The 16,526-nt window shown below is 51.2% G+C and overlaps 1 protein-coding gene across 6 annotated transcripts in view; it reads left to right on the forward strand.

The window, feature by feature from the left end:
• Positions 1 to 16,526, forward strand: part of PUM1 (pumilio RNA binding family member 1) — a 96,297-nt gene that overhangs the window by 30,750 nt on the left and 49,021 nt on the right. For 4 of the 6 annotated variants that reach the window (XM_066565027.1, XM_066565030.1, XM_066565028.1 and 1 more), the window contains exons 4-7: positions 1,842 to 1,950; positions 4,515 to 4,693; positions 7,032 to 7,198; positions 12,198 to 12,468. In XM_066565027.1, coding sequence (XP_066421124.1) covers positions 1,842 to 1,950; positions 4,515 to 4,693; positions 7,032 to 7,198; positions 12,198 to 12,468 — 726 coding nt within the window. The remainder of the gene's footprint in view (positions 1 to 1,841; positions 1,951 to 4,514; positions 4,694 to 7,031; positions 7,199 to 12,197; positions 12,469 to 16,526) is intronic. The other 2 variants (XM_066565029.1, XM_066565032.1) reach the window with 1 other exon arrangement.

Genomic DNA, 16,526 nt, shown 5'->3' on the forward strand with positions numbered 1-16,526 from the left:
ATCTTCAGTGCCTTGAGTTTTATCCCAGCTTGAGGCAAGGCTCATTTCATGGTTAATTTGCTGTGAATGTGCTGCTGGGAATTCCATCCATCCCATCCAGAGGATTTCCTGGGATATTGTCCCCTGGTCACCTCAGGGCTGGGAATTCCCAGTGTGGAGGTGATCCCTGGTGAAACTGTTCCCAAACCCCCTAAAGAACGGGAGGAAGGATTCAGGAGAGGGATTTTTACAAGGGATGGAGGGCCAGGAGGCAGGGAATGGCTGCCAGTGGCAGAGGGCAGGGCTGGATGGGATCTTGGGAACTGGGAATTGTTCCCTGGCAGGGTGGGCAGGGGCTGGGCTGGAATTGCCAGGGAAGCTGTTCTGTCTCCCCCTGCAGAGCCAGGACCCCTGGGCTATCCCAGCTCAGGGTGGCTCTGTCCCATTCCACACACGGCACGTGCTGCCCTCCCTCCCATCAGTGTTCCCAAAGAACCCCTGCAGCCCCAGAGTCCCCAGCACAAGGAGAAATGGGAATTCCTGAGCTTTCCTGTCCCTGATTTCCTGTCACTCCAGCACAAGGAGAAATGGGAATTCTGAGCTTTCCTGTCCCTGATTTCCTGTCACTCCAGCACAAAGAGAAATGGCAATTCCTGAGCTTTCCTGTCCCTCCAGCACAAGGAGAAATGGGAATTCTGAGCTTTCCTGTCCCTCTGGCAAAGGAGAAATGGGAATTCCTGAGCTTTCCTGTCCCTCCAGCACAAGGAGAAATGGGAATTCCTGAGCTTTCCTGTCCCTCCAGCACAAAGAGAAATGGGAATTCCTGAGCTTTCCTGTCCCTGATTTCCTGTCACTCCAGCACAAGGAGAAATGGGAATTCCTGAGCTTTCCTGTCCCTCTGGCAAAGGAGAAATGGGAATTCTGAGCTTTCCTGTCCCTCTGGCAAAGGAGAAATGGGAATTCCTGAGCTTTGCTGTCCCTGTGGCAAAGGAGAAATGGGAATTCCTGAGCTTTCCTGTCCCTCTGGCAAAGGAGAAATGGGAATTCCTGAGCTTTCCTGTCCTTCCTGCAGAAGGAGAAATGGGAATTCCTGAGCTTTCCTGTCCCTCCTGCAGAAGGAGAAATGGGAATTCCTGAGCTTTCCTGTCCCTCCAGCACAAGGAGAAATGGGAATTCCTGAGCTTTCCTGTCCCTCCAGCACAAAGAGAAATGGGAATTCCTGAGCTTTCCTGTCCCTGATTTCCTGTCACTCCAGCACAAGGAGAAATGGGAATTCCTGAGCTTTCCTGTCCCTCTGGCAAAGGAGAAATGGGAATTCTGAGCTTTCCTGTCCCTCTGGCAAAGGAGAAATGGGAATTCCTGAGCTTTCCTGTCCCTCTGGCAAAGGAGAAATGGGAATTCCTGAGCTTTCCTGTCCCTCCTGCAGAAGGAGAAATGGGAATTCCTGGGCTTTTCTCTCCCTGATTTCCTGGCCCTCCAGCAGCAGCTCCCATTGGCAGGCAGGAATTTATTCCCAGATGACCTCAGGAAAACTCACAATATTTTCCCCCTCTTTCTTTTCCTTGTGAGTGCAGAGAGGCTGGAGAGTGTCTGTGAGTGTCTGATGTGTGGGGGGCTCCTGGAGCTGGGAGGACAATCAGGAGTGGGGAGATGGAATTGTTCCCTCAGCTTTCACCTGGGAGATGTCAATATTTGATTATCTCAGTTCTGTGTAATGGTTGATAGCTGATAGAAGGGAGACGCTTATGGGGTTTATGTTTGCATTTTAGACTTATTTTAATCATGCTTTGCTTTGTTCTGTTCTTTTTTTTTGTTTATTTGTTTTTTGTTTTGTTTTGTTTTTGTTTTTTTTTTAATTGCAGCAGCTGTTGCCGGGTAAAAAGTTTTGGGAATCTGATGATTCCAGCAAAGATGGACCAAAAGGGATATTTCTGGGAGATCAGTGGAGAGACAGTGCTTGGGGAACATCAGGTAGCTCAATTATTTCCTTAATTTAGTTGGGGTTGAATACAGAAATGTGCAATTTATTTACTCAAAGTCCATGGCCAGGCTGGATGACACAGCTTTGAAAAGATTTAAAAACCCATCTGGCTTATATAATAAAAATAAACAGAAAATCTCACTTTGCTTTGTGATAAAATTAGGATATCCATGGATGTCAGAACATTGTCTAATGTAAATTCATGTCTATCTGCTTAAAAACCTTAAATTACCCTTAAAATTTCAATTTCTGATGTGTTTTCTGCCTTGGGATGGATCAGCTGAAAGTTTGAACAAGGGTCTTGGACAACAAGATGAATAAAAAAAATCCCTTCATTTTAAAATACTAAATCAACCAAACAAAACCCATCATTCAGTTAAAAAAAATCAAAATGATGTTTTGAATTAGTGTTGAGTTAAATCTGCCAAAGATTTTGTTCTTGCATCAGAGACTGTCCCTGATTTTGAACTCTGGGGGAGAATATTTAGGGAAAAAAACAACCTGCAAGTGCTGGGTTTGAAATGCTGATCTTTGATTTGTTCTGTCCATGGGTTTTGTGTCATGAATCTGCTCCTGAACCTCAGCTGGGGTCTGGTGCAGCTCCCAAAACCTGCAGCTCCCAGGAAATGGCATTTGCAGCTCCCAGGAAATGGCATTTACAGCTCCCAGGAAATGGCATTTGCAGCTCCCAGGAAATGGCATTTACAGCTCCCAGGAAATGGCATTTGCAGCTCCCAGGAAATGGCATTTGCAGCTCCCAGGAAATGGCATTTGCAGCTCCCAGGAAATGGCATTTACCTCACTGTTGTGTGGGGTTTTCCCTGATGAAAATGCCCATTTTTAAATTAGTACTAAGACTTTGTTTTATTATTTCCACTGGAAAATGGCCATGAAAAGGGGACAGAGCTTCTCCAGATGTGCCTGCCTGGGTCAGTCTGGGCACTGGGGGATTTTGGGTGCTGCTGCCTGTCCCACCCTTGGGAGCACCTTGTGTCTGCCTTAGTCCGGAGGAGCTGAGGGGGATTGGGGCTGAGCCAGGCTTTGGGACCAGCTGAGCTTGGGATTTTCTCCCCCAGGCCCTTCTCATCCCTCCCTGTGCTGGTTCCCATTCATCCCACAGCTCTTCACTCCCTGCCTGTTGCCCGGAACAGAGAGTTCCTTTCCCTTTTTCCCTTTCCCCCCCTTTCCCCCCCTTTTTCCCCCCCTTTTTCCCCCCCTTTTTCCCCCCCTTTTTCCCCCCCTTTCCCCCCCTTTTCCCCCCCTTTTCCTCCTTTTTCCCCCCTTTTCCCCCCCTTTTCCTCATTTTTCCCCCCTTTTTTCCCCCCTTTTCTCTCCTTCCCCCCTTTTCCCCCCTTTTTCCCCCCCTTTTTCCCCCCTTTTTCCCCCCTTTTTCCCCCCTTTTTCCCCCCTTTCCCCCCCTTTCCCCCCCCTTTCCCCCCCCCTTTCCCCCCCTTTTTTCCCCCCTTTTTTTCCCCTTTTCCCCCCTCCCCCCCCCTTCCCCCCCTTTTTCCCCCCCTCCCCCCCCTTTCCCCCCCTTTTTTCCCTCTTTTTCCCCCTTTTTCCCCCTTTTTCCTCCTTTCCCCCCCCTTTCCCCCCCTTTTCCCCCCCTTTTCCCCCCCTTTTCCCCCCCTTTTTCCCCCCCTTTTTCCCCCTTTTTTCCCCCCCTTTCCCCCCCTTTCCCCCCCTTTTTCCCCTTTTTCCTCCTTTTTCCCCCCCTTTCCCGCCCTTTTTCCCCTTTTTCCTCCTTTTTCCCCCCCTTTCCCGCCCTTTTTCCCCTTTTTCCTCCTTTTCCCCCCTTTTTTCCCCCCCTTTTCCCTCCTTCCCTCTTTTTCCCCCCCTTTTTTTCCCCTTTTTTCCCCTTCCCCCCCTTTTCCCCCTTTTTTCCCCTTTTCCCCCCTTTCCCCCCTTTTCCCCCCTTTTTTCCCCTTCCCCCCCCCTTTTTCCCCCCTTTTCCCCTTTTTTTCCCCCTTTCCCCTCCCCTTTCGAGGTCTCTCCCCTCCCCAGGCAGGGATTTTTGCAGAGCCCAGCAGGATTTGGAGCCCCCGAGTCTGCCCTGCTTGGACCTCAAAGCCTCGGGGATGGCAAAGGGCTGGGGTGGTGCAGGGGGACAGGGGGATGAGGAAGGAGAAATGAACTCCTCAGGAACCTTTCCTTGAGGAAAGAACAGCCAAAAAAATCTGATCCTGACATGGTGGAGCAGCAGGATCGTGGTTTAAATGACAAGCCAAAACTTGTTTTCATTGTACTAATGCAAGAATTGTACTAAAACTAAAAACTAAACCTTTGGTTTTTTAATTGGAACCTTTAATTCCTCTCACATTTCTGACATTTTATGAGTTCAGATTTTAAACCTAGCTCTCACTTGCAGGTTTACATGTTGTAGTATTTAAAAAATGAGAAAGCCATCCTGGTTTAACGAATGGACATCAGCAGAATCACAAAGTTGGCACTTCTGAGTGCAAATAAGCCCCTGGGGAGTACATATTGAATGATTTAATTTGCCTCCTTTGAATGGTTGGATGTGCTTGTGAGAGTTTCCCATGTTTTGTTCCAGATCACTCTGTTTCCCAGCCAATTATGGTGCAGAGAAGACCTGGGCAGGGCTTCCATGTGAACAGTGAAGTGAACTCAGTGCTGTCCCCACGCTCTGAGAGCGGAGGGCTGGGGGTGAGCATGGTGGAGTATGTGCTGAGCTCATCTCCTGGAGACTCCTGCCTAAGGAAAGGAGCATTTGTAAGTGCCTCATTGCCTCATCTCTGCTCTTTCCTCCCTTTGCTGCTTGGTTTGCTTGGCTGTGAATCATTTCTAGGGCAGAGTTTCTCTCTTTGCTCTCAGTTCAGCTCTTCTCTCAAACAGGGCAGGTTTAGTCTTTGCCTTGGGGGTGTGGGGTGGGAGATGGGAAGGTGCTGGCATTCCCTGGATCCTTGGAAAAGCCCCCCAGCAGAAACAGCCCATCCATGCTAATCCTTGGAAAAGGTCCCACAAACCTGCACTGGGCCTGTGGCTGCCTTGGTGTGTGATGGTGTCACAGGGGTCTGAGGATGAGGGAAGGGATGAGGATCTGACTCCATGTTTCAGAAGGCTGATTTATTATTTTATTTTATATATATTATATTAAAATTAGACTAAAATAATAAAAGCAAAGGTTTCATCAGAAGGCAGGCTAAGAATAGAAAAAGAAAGAATGATAACAAAGGTTTGTGTCTCGGACAGAGAGTCTGAGCCAGCTGGGCTGTGATTGGCCATTGATTAGAAACAACCACATGAGCCCAATCCCAGATGCCCCTGTTGCATTCCACAGCAGCAGATAACCATTGGTTACATTTTGTTCCTGAGGCCTCTCAGCTTCTCAGGGGAAAAAATCCTAAAAAAAGGGTTTTTCAGAAAATATCACAGCTACATTGGTGCTGATCCCAAAAATGGGATTCCAGCTCCAAACCCTTTACCTGGTGATAATGTCATGGCATAATGCTCATCCTTGTCCTGGAGGTTTTCCTCATGCTGTTTTTTGGGATAAACCCCCCTTAACAAATAGATTGGTGTCAGGCACCCTTCCCTGGAGCTCCTGCTTGTGGCTGGATGTGTTTCCCAGCTGGGGTTGCTGGGCAGGCTGGGGAATGGCACCCCCCTTTTGTGGGGTGGGGAAGGGGCACAGCCTCCAGTTCGTGGATGTGGGGAGAGCTGGCACCAAACCCAGCCTGGAGTGGGGAAAGGGCTCCAGAAATGTGGGAGAGCCTCCTTTGGCTGCTGTCCTCTGCAGCTGCCCTCAGCCTGCTGGGGTTGCTGGCCCTCACTGGGGCTGCCCAGGGAGCTGGGAGAGCCCTGGGGCAGAGCAAGGAGGATTTCTGGGGAGAGCCCTGGGGCAGAGCAAGGAGGATTTCTGGGGAGAGCCCTGGGGCAGAGCAAGGAGGATTTTTGGGATGTGAGCATTCAGAGCAAGGAGCCAATTTATCCCAGCTGGCAGCCAGGGAGGAGTGTCACCACAATCAGAGTGACAGTGGTGACACAGCTGTCACTGCTGAGCACCCCCTTGTTTGGGGTTGGATTTACAGGTGGCATTTCCAAGGAATATTAAGGAAACACAATTTGTTTTCTTTCAGAAGCAACAGCAAAAGATTTTTGCTTTTAGAACAATTTCTTTTTCTCTAAATATGAGGGAAAATCCCTCCCTCCAATCAGAGAGAGTGGGAAAAGGGTTCAGTGGATAGAGGCAGAAATGCTGTGTGCAGAGCACTTCTCCCTCCAGTCAAGTGGAAGGCAGGCTTTGGATGGCTGTCCCTGTGGCAGCACCAAAGCTCTCTCTGATAAATATGTTTATATGCCCTGTGCTGGTTTTTATCATAAATTATGTTGTTTTTCCTCTCCCTTTTGTTGTTCAAAACAATGCCCCAGGCATCATCACCCTTTATTCTCCTCCCAAGTGCAATAAAATGCAGACACGCTGCAGATGTAACAGCACTCATGGAATGCTCAACAGAACAGAAATCCTTTTTTTCCCTCTTTTTTTTTTTCCCCTTTTCTCCCAAAGAAATGTGCTTCAGGATCACAGGGGCTAATGATTGAGGCAGTGATTTATTTGAGTGTTCCTGAATGAGCTGTGCTTTGGAATTCACTGTTGATGCCTCCAAAACTGAGGTGATTTTCAAACACTTGTCCAGTCAAGAGCAGTGTCTGACACTGAGCCAGGCTCTTCAGAGAGGCACTAATTCACTTTATGTCCCTGCAGCATTTGCTGGTGTTGATTTTGAAGTGCTTAAGTCCCATCTAGAAAGAGAACTCCTTAAAATTATTTTGGGATGGGATTTTTAGAGCCTATAAAAGCAAACCTTGAGTTACTAAATGAAGAAACCTGAAGAGATGAAGCAGCTCTTGGAAGAGTGAGAGCTAATTCCCTTATTTCTTTGATTATTATTGAATATTTTGCATTTTTAACGATTTTATGGGGTAGGAATTAATGTTTACAAGTGACTTCTTTTATGGTGACACGTGTCTTTGATTCGTTACCATCTTGGGGTAACAGGAAAATTGATCTGAAAACTCAGCTTATGAAAACAATGTCTCTTTTGCCCAGGGGCCAAGGGATGCAGAGAGTGATGAGAATGACAAAGGGGATAAGAAAAGCAAGGGCACGTTTGATGGAGATAAACTGGGAGATCTGAAGGAGGAGGGGGATGTGATGGATAAATCCAATGGTTTGCCTGTCCAGAACGGGATCGACGCCGACGTCAAAGACTTCAGGTACGTGCATGGGTGCTCAGTAATTAATCAATTATAGCAATCACTGCTGGGGTCTAAACTCAGCCCTGCAGGCTCCACGGGGGGAGAATGGGAAGGGGAAAAGTGAAAATTCAGACATTTAAATGGGGAAAGGAAAAACTGGGCCTGGAAGTGAAGCTAAGGCAGGAATTGATGGGGCACATCCCAGAGGAGGTGTCAGGGCCCCATTCCCAGGGAAGCTGGGGGTCACTGCAGCATCTCCCTGCCCAGGAGAGGCTGAGGGAGCTGGGGCTGCTCAGCCTTGAGGGGGGCCCTGACCCCTGGATATCACCCAGTGTCCCTGTCTGTCCCTGTCCGTCTGTCCCTGTGTGTCCCTGTGTGTCCCTCTCTGTCCCTCTCTGTCTGTCCCTGTGTGTCCCTGTGTGTCCCTGTCTGTCTGTCCCTGTGTGTCCCTGTCTCTGTGTCCCTGTGTGTCCCTGTCTGTCTGTCCCTGTGTGTCCCTGTGTGTCCCTGTGTGTCCCTGTGTGTCCCTGTGCGTCCCTGTCTGTCTGTCCCTGTGTGTCCCTGTGTGTCCCTGTGTGTCCCTGTGTGTCCCTGTGCGTCCCTGTCTGTCTGTCCCTGTCTGTCCCTGTGTGTGTGTCCCTGTCTGTCTGTCCCTGTCTGTCCCTGTGTGTGTCCCTGTCTGTCCCTGTGTGTCTGTCCCTGTGTGTCCCTGTCTGTGTGTCCCTGTGTGTCCCTGTCTGTCCCTGTCCCTGTGTGTCCCTGTGTGTCCCTGTCTATCTGTCCCTGTCTATCCCTGTCTGTGTGTCCCTGTGTGTCCCTGTCTGTGTTCCTGTCTGTCCCCGTGTGTCCCTGTCTGTCCGTCCCTGTGTGTCCCTGTCTGTCCCTGTGTGTCCCTGTGTGTCCCTGTCTGTCTGTCCCTGTCTGTCCCTGTGTGTCCCTGTGTGTCCCTGTCTGTCTGTCCCTGTCTGTCTGTCCCTGTCTGTCTGTCCCTGTGTGTCCCTGTGTGTCCCTGTGTGTCCCTGTGTGTCCCTGTCTGTCCCTGTCTGTCTGTCCCTGTCTGTCCCTGTGTGCAGGGCTCAGAGCAGCCCCAGGCTCTGCTCCAGGCCCAGCCATGGCCCCAGAGCCACGGGCAGGGCCTGAGCCCAGGAGCTGCCCCTGCCCAGGAGGCAGAGCTGCCCTGGGCAGTGCCAGCCCTGAGCAGAGCACAGAGAGGGGCTGGAGTCTCCTCCCTGGGACATTCCAGAGCCACGGGGACACTGCTGTGCCCTGAGCTCTGGGATGGCCCTGCTGGAGCAGGGGGTGGCACCAGTGACCCCCTGGGGTCCTCCCAGCCTGACCCACTCTGGGGTTCTGTGACAGGGACTGGTGAAGACCAAACACATCCCTCCAAACACCCTCCCCTTCCCTGCTCCCTCAGCTCTGGCTGCTGGGTGGGCTGGGATATCACAGAATCCCAGAGTGGGTTGGGTTGGAAGGGGTCTTAAATCCCATCCAGGGCCACCTCCCACTGTGCCAGGTGCTGCCAGCCCCAATGCCCAGCCTGGCCTTGGGCACTGCCAGGGCTCCAGGGGCAGCCACAGCTGCTCTGGGCACCCTGGCAGAGCCCAAACCTCTCCAACCAGGCCTTGCCAGGCTACAAACCCCCTGTGGCAAATGGCACTGGGGGCACCTGGAACCATCCAGGAAATCATTCTTTCCTTTCCTTTCTCCATTTGCTGCAATGGTTTTTGGTGCTGGTTTCCATCCTGGATTGAGGAATGGGAATGCCAGAGTGGTTTGGGTGGGAAGGGATCTTCAATGCCAGCTCATTGCAGCCCAGGGCCACCTCCCACTGTGCCAGGTGCTGCCAGCCCCAATGTCCAGCCTGGCCTTGGGCACTGCCAGGGCTCCAGGGGCAGCCACAGCTGCTCTGGCAACTCCAGCCCAGCCCCTGCCCACCCTCAGTGTGAGAAACTCCTTCCTTTATCTGATGCAGATGATTTGATAAATGAATGATAAAATCTCTTTTATAAAACCCTTTGGATCAGTTGGGATCAGCTGTCCCAGCTGTGTCACCCTCCCTGTGTGCCCCAGCCCCTCCCTGGTGGGGTGAGGAGCAGAGCAGCCCCTGGCTCTGGGCATCCCTGTGCTGCTGTTTGAGGGTCCCCAGGATGAGGGAAGAGATGAGAATCTTGACTCTGTGATTCAGAAGGCTGATTTATTATTTTATGATATATATTATATTAAAAGAAAATGATACACTAAAACTATACTATAGAAAGAGAAAGGAGACATCAGAAAGCTGGAAAGGAATGATAATAAAATCTTGACTGACCAGAGAGTCTGACACAGCTCACCATGGTTGATTATCAAGTAGAAACAATTCACATGGACCAATCAAAGATGCACCCGTTGGTAAACCAGCTCCAGACCACATCCCACAGATAATTACTGTTTACATTTCTTTTCTGAGGCTTCTCAGGAGAAAAACCCTAGAAAAGATTTTCATGAGATGTGTCAGTGGCACATCCCTGTGCAATCAGCCCATGCACTCCATGGCTTTGGGAAGGTTTTTCCATCCTGTGGAGTCCCCAGGATGTTCTGAATGTCCTCAGGGGGAGAGGGTGGGAGCACCTGAGAGCTCAGGGCTGGGTGTGATCCCGGTGATTTTCACACCCATTTTTAATCCCTCTGTGTGGGATTCCCATGGAAGCCCCCGTGGGAAGTGTTGGCTCTGCTGCTGTCCTGTCCTGTCCCCACCACAGCTGGGGTTTGGGTTTGTTCCTTGCACCTCTGCAGGCCTGAAAACCTCAAACTGTGGCCCTTGATGCCATTGATACATTTGTGTTCCTTGCTCATTTCTGGATCTCTTGTGGTTCCTCATGGCCTGTAGGAAAACTGGAGAAGCCAAAGAAATGGTAAAATAAAATATAGAATCCAAACAAAGTGCTGGGAAATGCCCTTTCCTGGCTCTTCCATGGATGTGAAGCATTGCCATGAAGTCCAGTCCTCATTTTGGGTGGTCAGGAGCCCATGGCAGCTGCTTGGAGTGGTGTTAAGTGAGGTTTGGTGCCAGAGCTCCACATTTAAAAATCACCAAATACTCCATTAAATATGAGTATCTGGGGAGATTGTGGCTTGTTCTCTCTGGCTCTCACCTGAGGAGAAAACAGAAACTGAACTTTTTTCATTTTTACTGTAACAGGTGTTTGAGGCTGGCACTGGGGTTTGTGGGTTATTTTTGTTTGTTTTTAAAATCCATCAATTTCTTTGTAGAATTAACTCAGGGAGCTATTTCAGCCCATGTTTTTTCCTTATCCCCTCTTTATTACACCACCTGCAGGCCCTTCTGGTGGCTCTGATGCTGGGCTGGAGCATTCCTGCTTTTATATTTTTTAAATACATCAGCTTCTGTGTAGAATTAACTTAGGGAACTGTTTCAGGACATCTCTTTATTCTTTTTCTTGTCTTCTACAACACTTGTGTAACTTCCAGGGAGTTCTGCTGGGGCTGGGGTGTATTGCTGCTGTGATGCTGGGCTGGAGCAGTCCTGCTTTTATTTTTGTTTATTTTTTTAAATACATCCATTTCTCTGGAGAATTCACTCAGGGAATTATTTCAGATCATCTTTTTTATTTTTCCCCTCTTTACTCCAACACCTCCAAGCAGTTCTGGTGTGTTTAGGGATGTGATGTTGGGATGGAGTATTCCTGGCTTTATTTTTTGAAATACACCAATTTCTCAGTAGAATTAACTATTTCAGACCATCTCTATTTTTTCCCCTCTCTTCTACAACCCTTCCAAGGAGTTCTGATAGGTCTGGGGGTGTCATGGAGCATTCCTGGTTTTAATTTTTATTTTTTTAAATACAGCAATTCTTCATAAAATTAATTTGGAGAACTATTTCAGACCATTTCTTTATTTTTCCCTCCTGCATTCCACTACCTCTGGGCAGTTCTGGAGGGTTTGGGGATGTGATGGAGCATACCTGGTTTTAGTTTTTATTTTATTTAATACATCAATTCTCCACAGAATTAATTTGGAGAACTATTTCAGATCATTTCTTTAATTTCCATCCTGTAACTCCTGTAACATCCCCCAGGAGGGGCTGGAGCTCTCCTGCCCTGTTTCCCTGCAGGAACATCCCCCAGAAGGGGCTGGAGCTCTCCTGCCCTGTTTCCCTGCAGGAACATCCCCCAGGAGGGGCTGGAGCTCTCCTGCCCTGTTTCCCCACAGGAACATCCCCCAGGAAGGGCTGGAGCTCTCCTGCCCTGTTTCCCTACAGGAACATCCCCCAGGAAGGGCTGGACCTCTCCTGACCTGTTTCCCTGTAGGAACATCCCCCAGGAGGGGCTGGACCTCTCCTGACCTGTTTCCCTGTAGGAACATCCCCCCTAGGAAGGGCTGGAGCTCTCCTGCCCTGTTTCCCTGCAGGAACATCCCCCAGGAGGGGCTGGAGCTCTCCTGCCCTGTTTCCCTGCAGGAATATCCCCTAGGAAGGGCTGGAGCTCTCCTGCCCTGTTTCCCTACAGGAACATCCCCTAGGAAGGGCTGGAGCTCTCTTCCCTGATTCCCTGCAGGAACATCCCCCCTAGGAAGGGCTGGAGCTCTCCTGCCCCGTTTCCCTACAGGAACATCCCCCAGGAGGGGCTGGAGCTCTCCTCCCTGATTCCCTGTAGGAACATCCCCAGGAAGGGCTGGAGCTCTCCTGCCCTGTTTCCCTGCAGGAACATCCCCCAGGAAGGGCTGGAGCTCTCCTGCCCTGTTTCCCTTCAGGAATATCCCCCCTAGGAAGGGCTGGAGCTCTCCTGCCCTGTTTCCCTGTAGGAACATCCCCCAGGAAGGGCTGGAGCTCTCCTCCCTGATTCCCTGTAGGAACATCCCCCAGGAAGGGCTGGAGCTCTCCTCCCTGTTTCCCTTCAGGAATATCCCCCCTAGGAAGGGCTGGAGCTCTCCTCCCTGATTCCCTGCAGGAACATCCCCCCTAGGAAGGGCTGGAGCTCTCCTCCCTGATTCCCTGACCCGTTTTCCCCCACAGCCGCACGCCCGGGAACTGCCAGAACTCGGCGAGCGAGGTGGATCTGCTGGGCCCCAACCAGAACGGCTCTGAAGGCCTGGCCCAGCTGGCCAGCACCAACGGGGCCAAGCCTGTGGAGGATTTCTCCAACATGGAGTCCCAGAGCGTGCCCCTGGATGCCATGGAGCACGTGGGCATGGAGCCGCTGCAGTTCGACTACTCCGGCACGCAGGTCCCCGTGGACTCGGCCGCGGCCACCGTGGGGCTCTTTGACTACAACTCCCAGCAGCAGGTACAGAGCTGAGCCCTGACACTGATCCCTGAGCCCTGATCCTCATCCTGAGCTCTGATCCATGGTCCTGATCCCTGATCCCGATCTCTGAGCCCTAATCATGAGCCCTGATCCTGAGCCCTATCCCTGATCCCGATCTCTGAGCCCTGATCTCTTAGCCCTGAGCCCTAATTCCTGAGCCCTCATCCTGAGCCCTATTCTTGATCCTGATCCCTGAGCCTTTAGCCATGAGCCTGAGCCCTGGTCCCTGATCTCTGATCCCTGATCCTGATCTCTGAGCCCTCATCCTTTAGCCCTTAGCCCTTATCCTCATCCCTGATCCCTGATCCTGATCCTTTAGCCCCAATCCCTGATCCCTGATGATCCCTGATCTCTGATCCTGAGCCCTGATCCTGAGCCCTATTCCTGATCCTGATCCCTGAGCCCTTAGCCATGAGCCTGAGCCATGATCCCTGACCCCTGATCTCTGACTCCTCATCCTTTAGCCCTTAGCCCTGATCCTCATCCCTGATCCCTGTTCCTGATCCTTTAGCCCCAATCCCTGATCTCTGAGCCCCAATCCCTGATCTCTAAGCCCTGATCCCAATCCCTGATCCCTGATCCAGCCCTGTGGCTGCACTGTGCTTGCTGTGGGGTGGGATGAGCTCAGGATCCTGTCCTGGGAGAAGGGATGGAGGAAGATTGGAGATGTTGTCATTGTCTTTGTGCTGTGTGTGTCCTCCCAGGGAACTGAGCAGATCAGCCTTCCATGGCAGCTGGAATAATGAGAATTCCCCCAGCAGTTCCCACAGCACTGCCCTCTCTGGTGGTCCTGGCTGTCTGAGGAGCTGGCATTGAAAAAGAGCTTTAAAGTAGCAAAAATTGCTAAAAAAAAACCCCAAACACCCACCCTGGAGCTCAGGAAGTGACTGAGAGCTGCTCAGCCCAGGTGTGAGCCCTGCACTGGGCTTTGCTGAGCCCCACGCTGGGTTTTATTAAGCCTCAAATTGGGCCCTTCTGGTCCTTACATTGGGCCCTGCTGAGCCCCACACTGGGCCTTGCTGAGCCCCACACTCAGCTTTGCTCAGCCAGAGCAGCCTGAGGCAATTACAAGTTCAAACTTTCTTCTACCTGAGCCTGGTTTAAACCCTAAGGGCAGAGTCCACTACTACAAACCTTTATCTGAGCCTGGCTTAGGTTTGTTTGACCTTTCTCCCACACAAGCCCAGACTCCCTTGGCTCCTGCTGAATGCTGGGCCTGGCTCCAGCAATCGACTCCTGCTCTGCTCCTGTTCCTGCTCGTTTGGATAATGATTGGAAACTTTATTGCTCTCCCTTTGCAAGTCTGATATCCCTCAGAGTGGAAGGGAATCCTTTGTTGGAGCTGATTGCAGAGATATATAACTCTCCCTGGCTTCCCTGAAATATCTGATTTTTTTTAGCAGAAGAGCCTCTGGCACTCTGGAGTGAGGGAAAGCATTGCCAAGTTTGTGCTGAGTTATCACAGCCTTAAAAGCAATGTAAATATCTGGGTTGGAGCTCAATTGGCTGCTCTGTTCTACAGCATCTTTGGGAGGTTAATGATGGAAAATTTAATGATTAAACTAAATAGCTGCTGTAGAGTTCAAAAAGGAAAAAAAAAACCAGATAGTTCCAAGTCTTTGTCTTGCTCTGGTGTAAGGCCTGGGATGCCAGAATTACTTCTAAACCAGGAAAGTTGGGTGTTTTTTAAAGCATGAGGGCTCCACAAGTGAGCTGCTTCTGGAGAAGCATTAGAGATGGGACTGCAACAGCACGGGTGGGAAGCCTGGAATTTGCATTTTGTCAGGGTTTTCTATTTAAGTGAAGGCTCATTTACAAGTTTGAGGAGTTTTTATTTGCTTCCTTCAGCCTTTAAAAATTAAGATTTGGCACGTCTGGCACCTCACTGGTGGAAATAAACCCTGCCAAAGGGAGGCAGAGCAGGGCAGGGCCCCTGTTTTGGGGGAGATGAAGTGAGGATTTCAGGCTGGGTTTGCATTTTTTATTTCATACCGAGTGGATGGGCACTGTCCATGTGGAGCTGATGTCACCTCTGTGTCACCAACTGTCTGGGAATCATGGAATCACTGAGCCTGGAAAACCCTCCCAGAGCATCCAATCCCAGCTCTGCCCCATCCCCACCTTGTCCCCAGCCCAGAGCTCTGAGTGCCACCTCCAGGCATTCCTGGGACACCCCCAGGGCTGGGCACTGCAAACCTCCCTGGGCAGCCCCTGCCAAGGCCTGAGCCCCCTTTCCATGGGGAAATTCCTGCAGTGCCCACCCTGAGCCTGCCCTGGCCCAGCCTGAGGCCGTTCCCTCTGCTCCTGTCCCTGTTCCCCCCGGCTGTGCCCTCCTGGCAGGAGCTGTGCAGAGCCACAAGGGCCCCCTGAGCCTCCTTTGCTCCAGGCTGAGCCCCTGCCCAGCTCCCTCAGCCCCTCCTGGGGCTCCAGACCCTTCCCAGCTCCATTTCTGTACTGTGAAGCCCAAATCCCCTCTGATCTCTCCCTGATTTTGGGGGAGCAGTGGGGACACAGCTGCTGCCCCTCAGTCCCACCCAGGCTCTGCTGGGCTGTCAGACAAATCTGTTATTTTCAGTTTTCAGCCTTGCTGCAGCTTCCACCTGCAGTGAAAGCAAACAGGAGCCTTCAGTCAGCCTGAGGTGCTGTAGTAAAGGTCAGGGATCACTCCCCAGCCAGATGTGCCCTCCCAGGGCAGGTTGATGTAAATCCAGGGGGTTGTGCCCATTCCCCATATTCCTGATCCCCAGAGCCAGGGGTCCTTGCTGCCCACTGCCACTCTCAGCCTGGAGGAAAGGAATCTGACTTCTGCCATTCTGTTGGCAGCAGGAAATCTGTCCTGAACAAGGGGTCTCCTCCCTGAAAGTGCCTTTTAGGGCTGTGGGGAAGTGTCCCATCCTTGGAGGGGATTACAGGAGAGCCCAGCTGCAGGCAGTGTGAGGAAGAGGAAGGTTTTACCCACGTCTGATCTGATTAGGGATGTCAGGTGTTGATATTGCTGAGGGAAATCTGATCTTCAGAATTCCCATAACTCTGGGGTTCTTCTCCCTTGGAATTCCCTCAGTGAGCTCCTCCACTTGCTGGAAATCATCCTTCATTTGTCTGCACATGGAACAGCCTCACTGAAATGTTGGATGATCTCCCTGAACTCCTCCTGAACCGTGTCAGGCCTTTGTAGCTTTTCACTCCAAATGCATTTTCCAGCAGCCTGGAACACCCCAGGTGCCCTTTCCTGCTATCTTTGTCAATTCAGGTTAATATTGCAGTGCAGAGGTTCCTGTCCTTTGTCTGCTCCCAGTGCCGCCTTTGAGCACTGAACTCTGGGTTTGGAGTGTGGGGCTGTGCTCTCAGCAGATGGAGACAGCCCAGCAAGGCTTCAGCAGCTCTCCCTAAATAAAAGGAGTTGATGATTCCCAGAGCTCCCCTGGTTATCTGCCTCAGGAGAGGCTGCACTTGGGATGATTTTTCTTGGCTCTGCTTCCTTGGACAGGCTGCAGGATGAAATCTGCAGCTGGGCTGAGTTTCTTCTGAGGGAGCTGAGCAAGGCTGTGAATTCAAGGGGAGAGGGAGAGGTCACAGAATCCTGGAATGGTTTGGGTGGGAAAGGACTTCAAAACTCATCCAATTCCAACCCCTGCCATGGCAGGAACACCTCCCACTGTCCCAGGCTGCTCCAGCCTGGCCTTGGGCACTGCCAGGGATCCAGGGGCAGCCCCAGCTGCTCTGGCAATTCCAGCCCAGCCCCTCTCCACCCTCCCAGCGAGCAATTCCCAATTCCCAAGATCCCATCTAAATCCCTGCACTCTTAGTTTAAGGCCATTCCCCCTTGTCCTGTGCTGTAAAAGGTCCCTCTCCAGCTTTCTTGCAGACCTTTTATGTCTGGGAGTCAAATTTTGCAGGGACTAGATGAACCCCCAGAGCAGGCAGACAGCAAAAAGAGCCACGAGCAGCAGGTGAAATATTGATGGTGAAGTGCTGAGGCTCTGAGTGGGTGTGGGTTCCTTTCTCCCAGCTTTTCTGATTCCCATGTGGTTCATTGA

Source organism: Molothrus aeneus, chromosome 23 (genome assembly GCF_037042795.1).
Source record: "Molothrus aeneus isolate 106 chromosome 23, BPBGC_Maene_1.0, whole genome shotgun sequence".
Classification (NCBI taxonomy): domain Eukaryota; kingdom Metazoa; phylum Chordata; class Aves; order Passeriformes; family Icteridae; genus Molothrus; species Molothrus aeneus.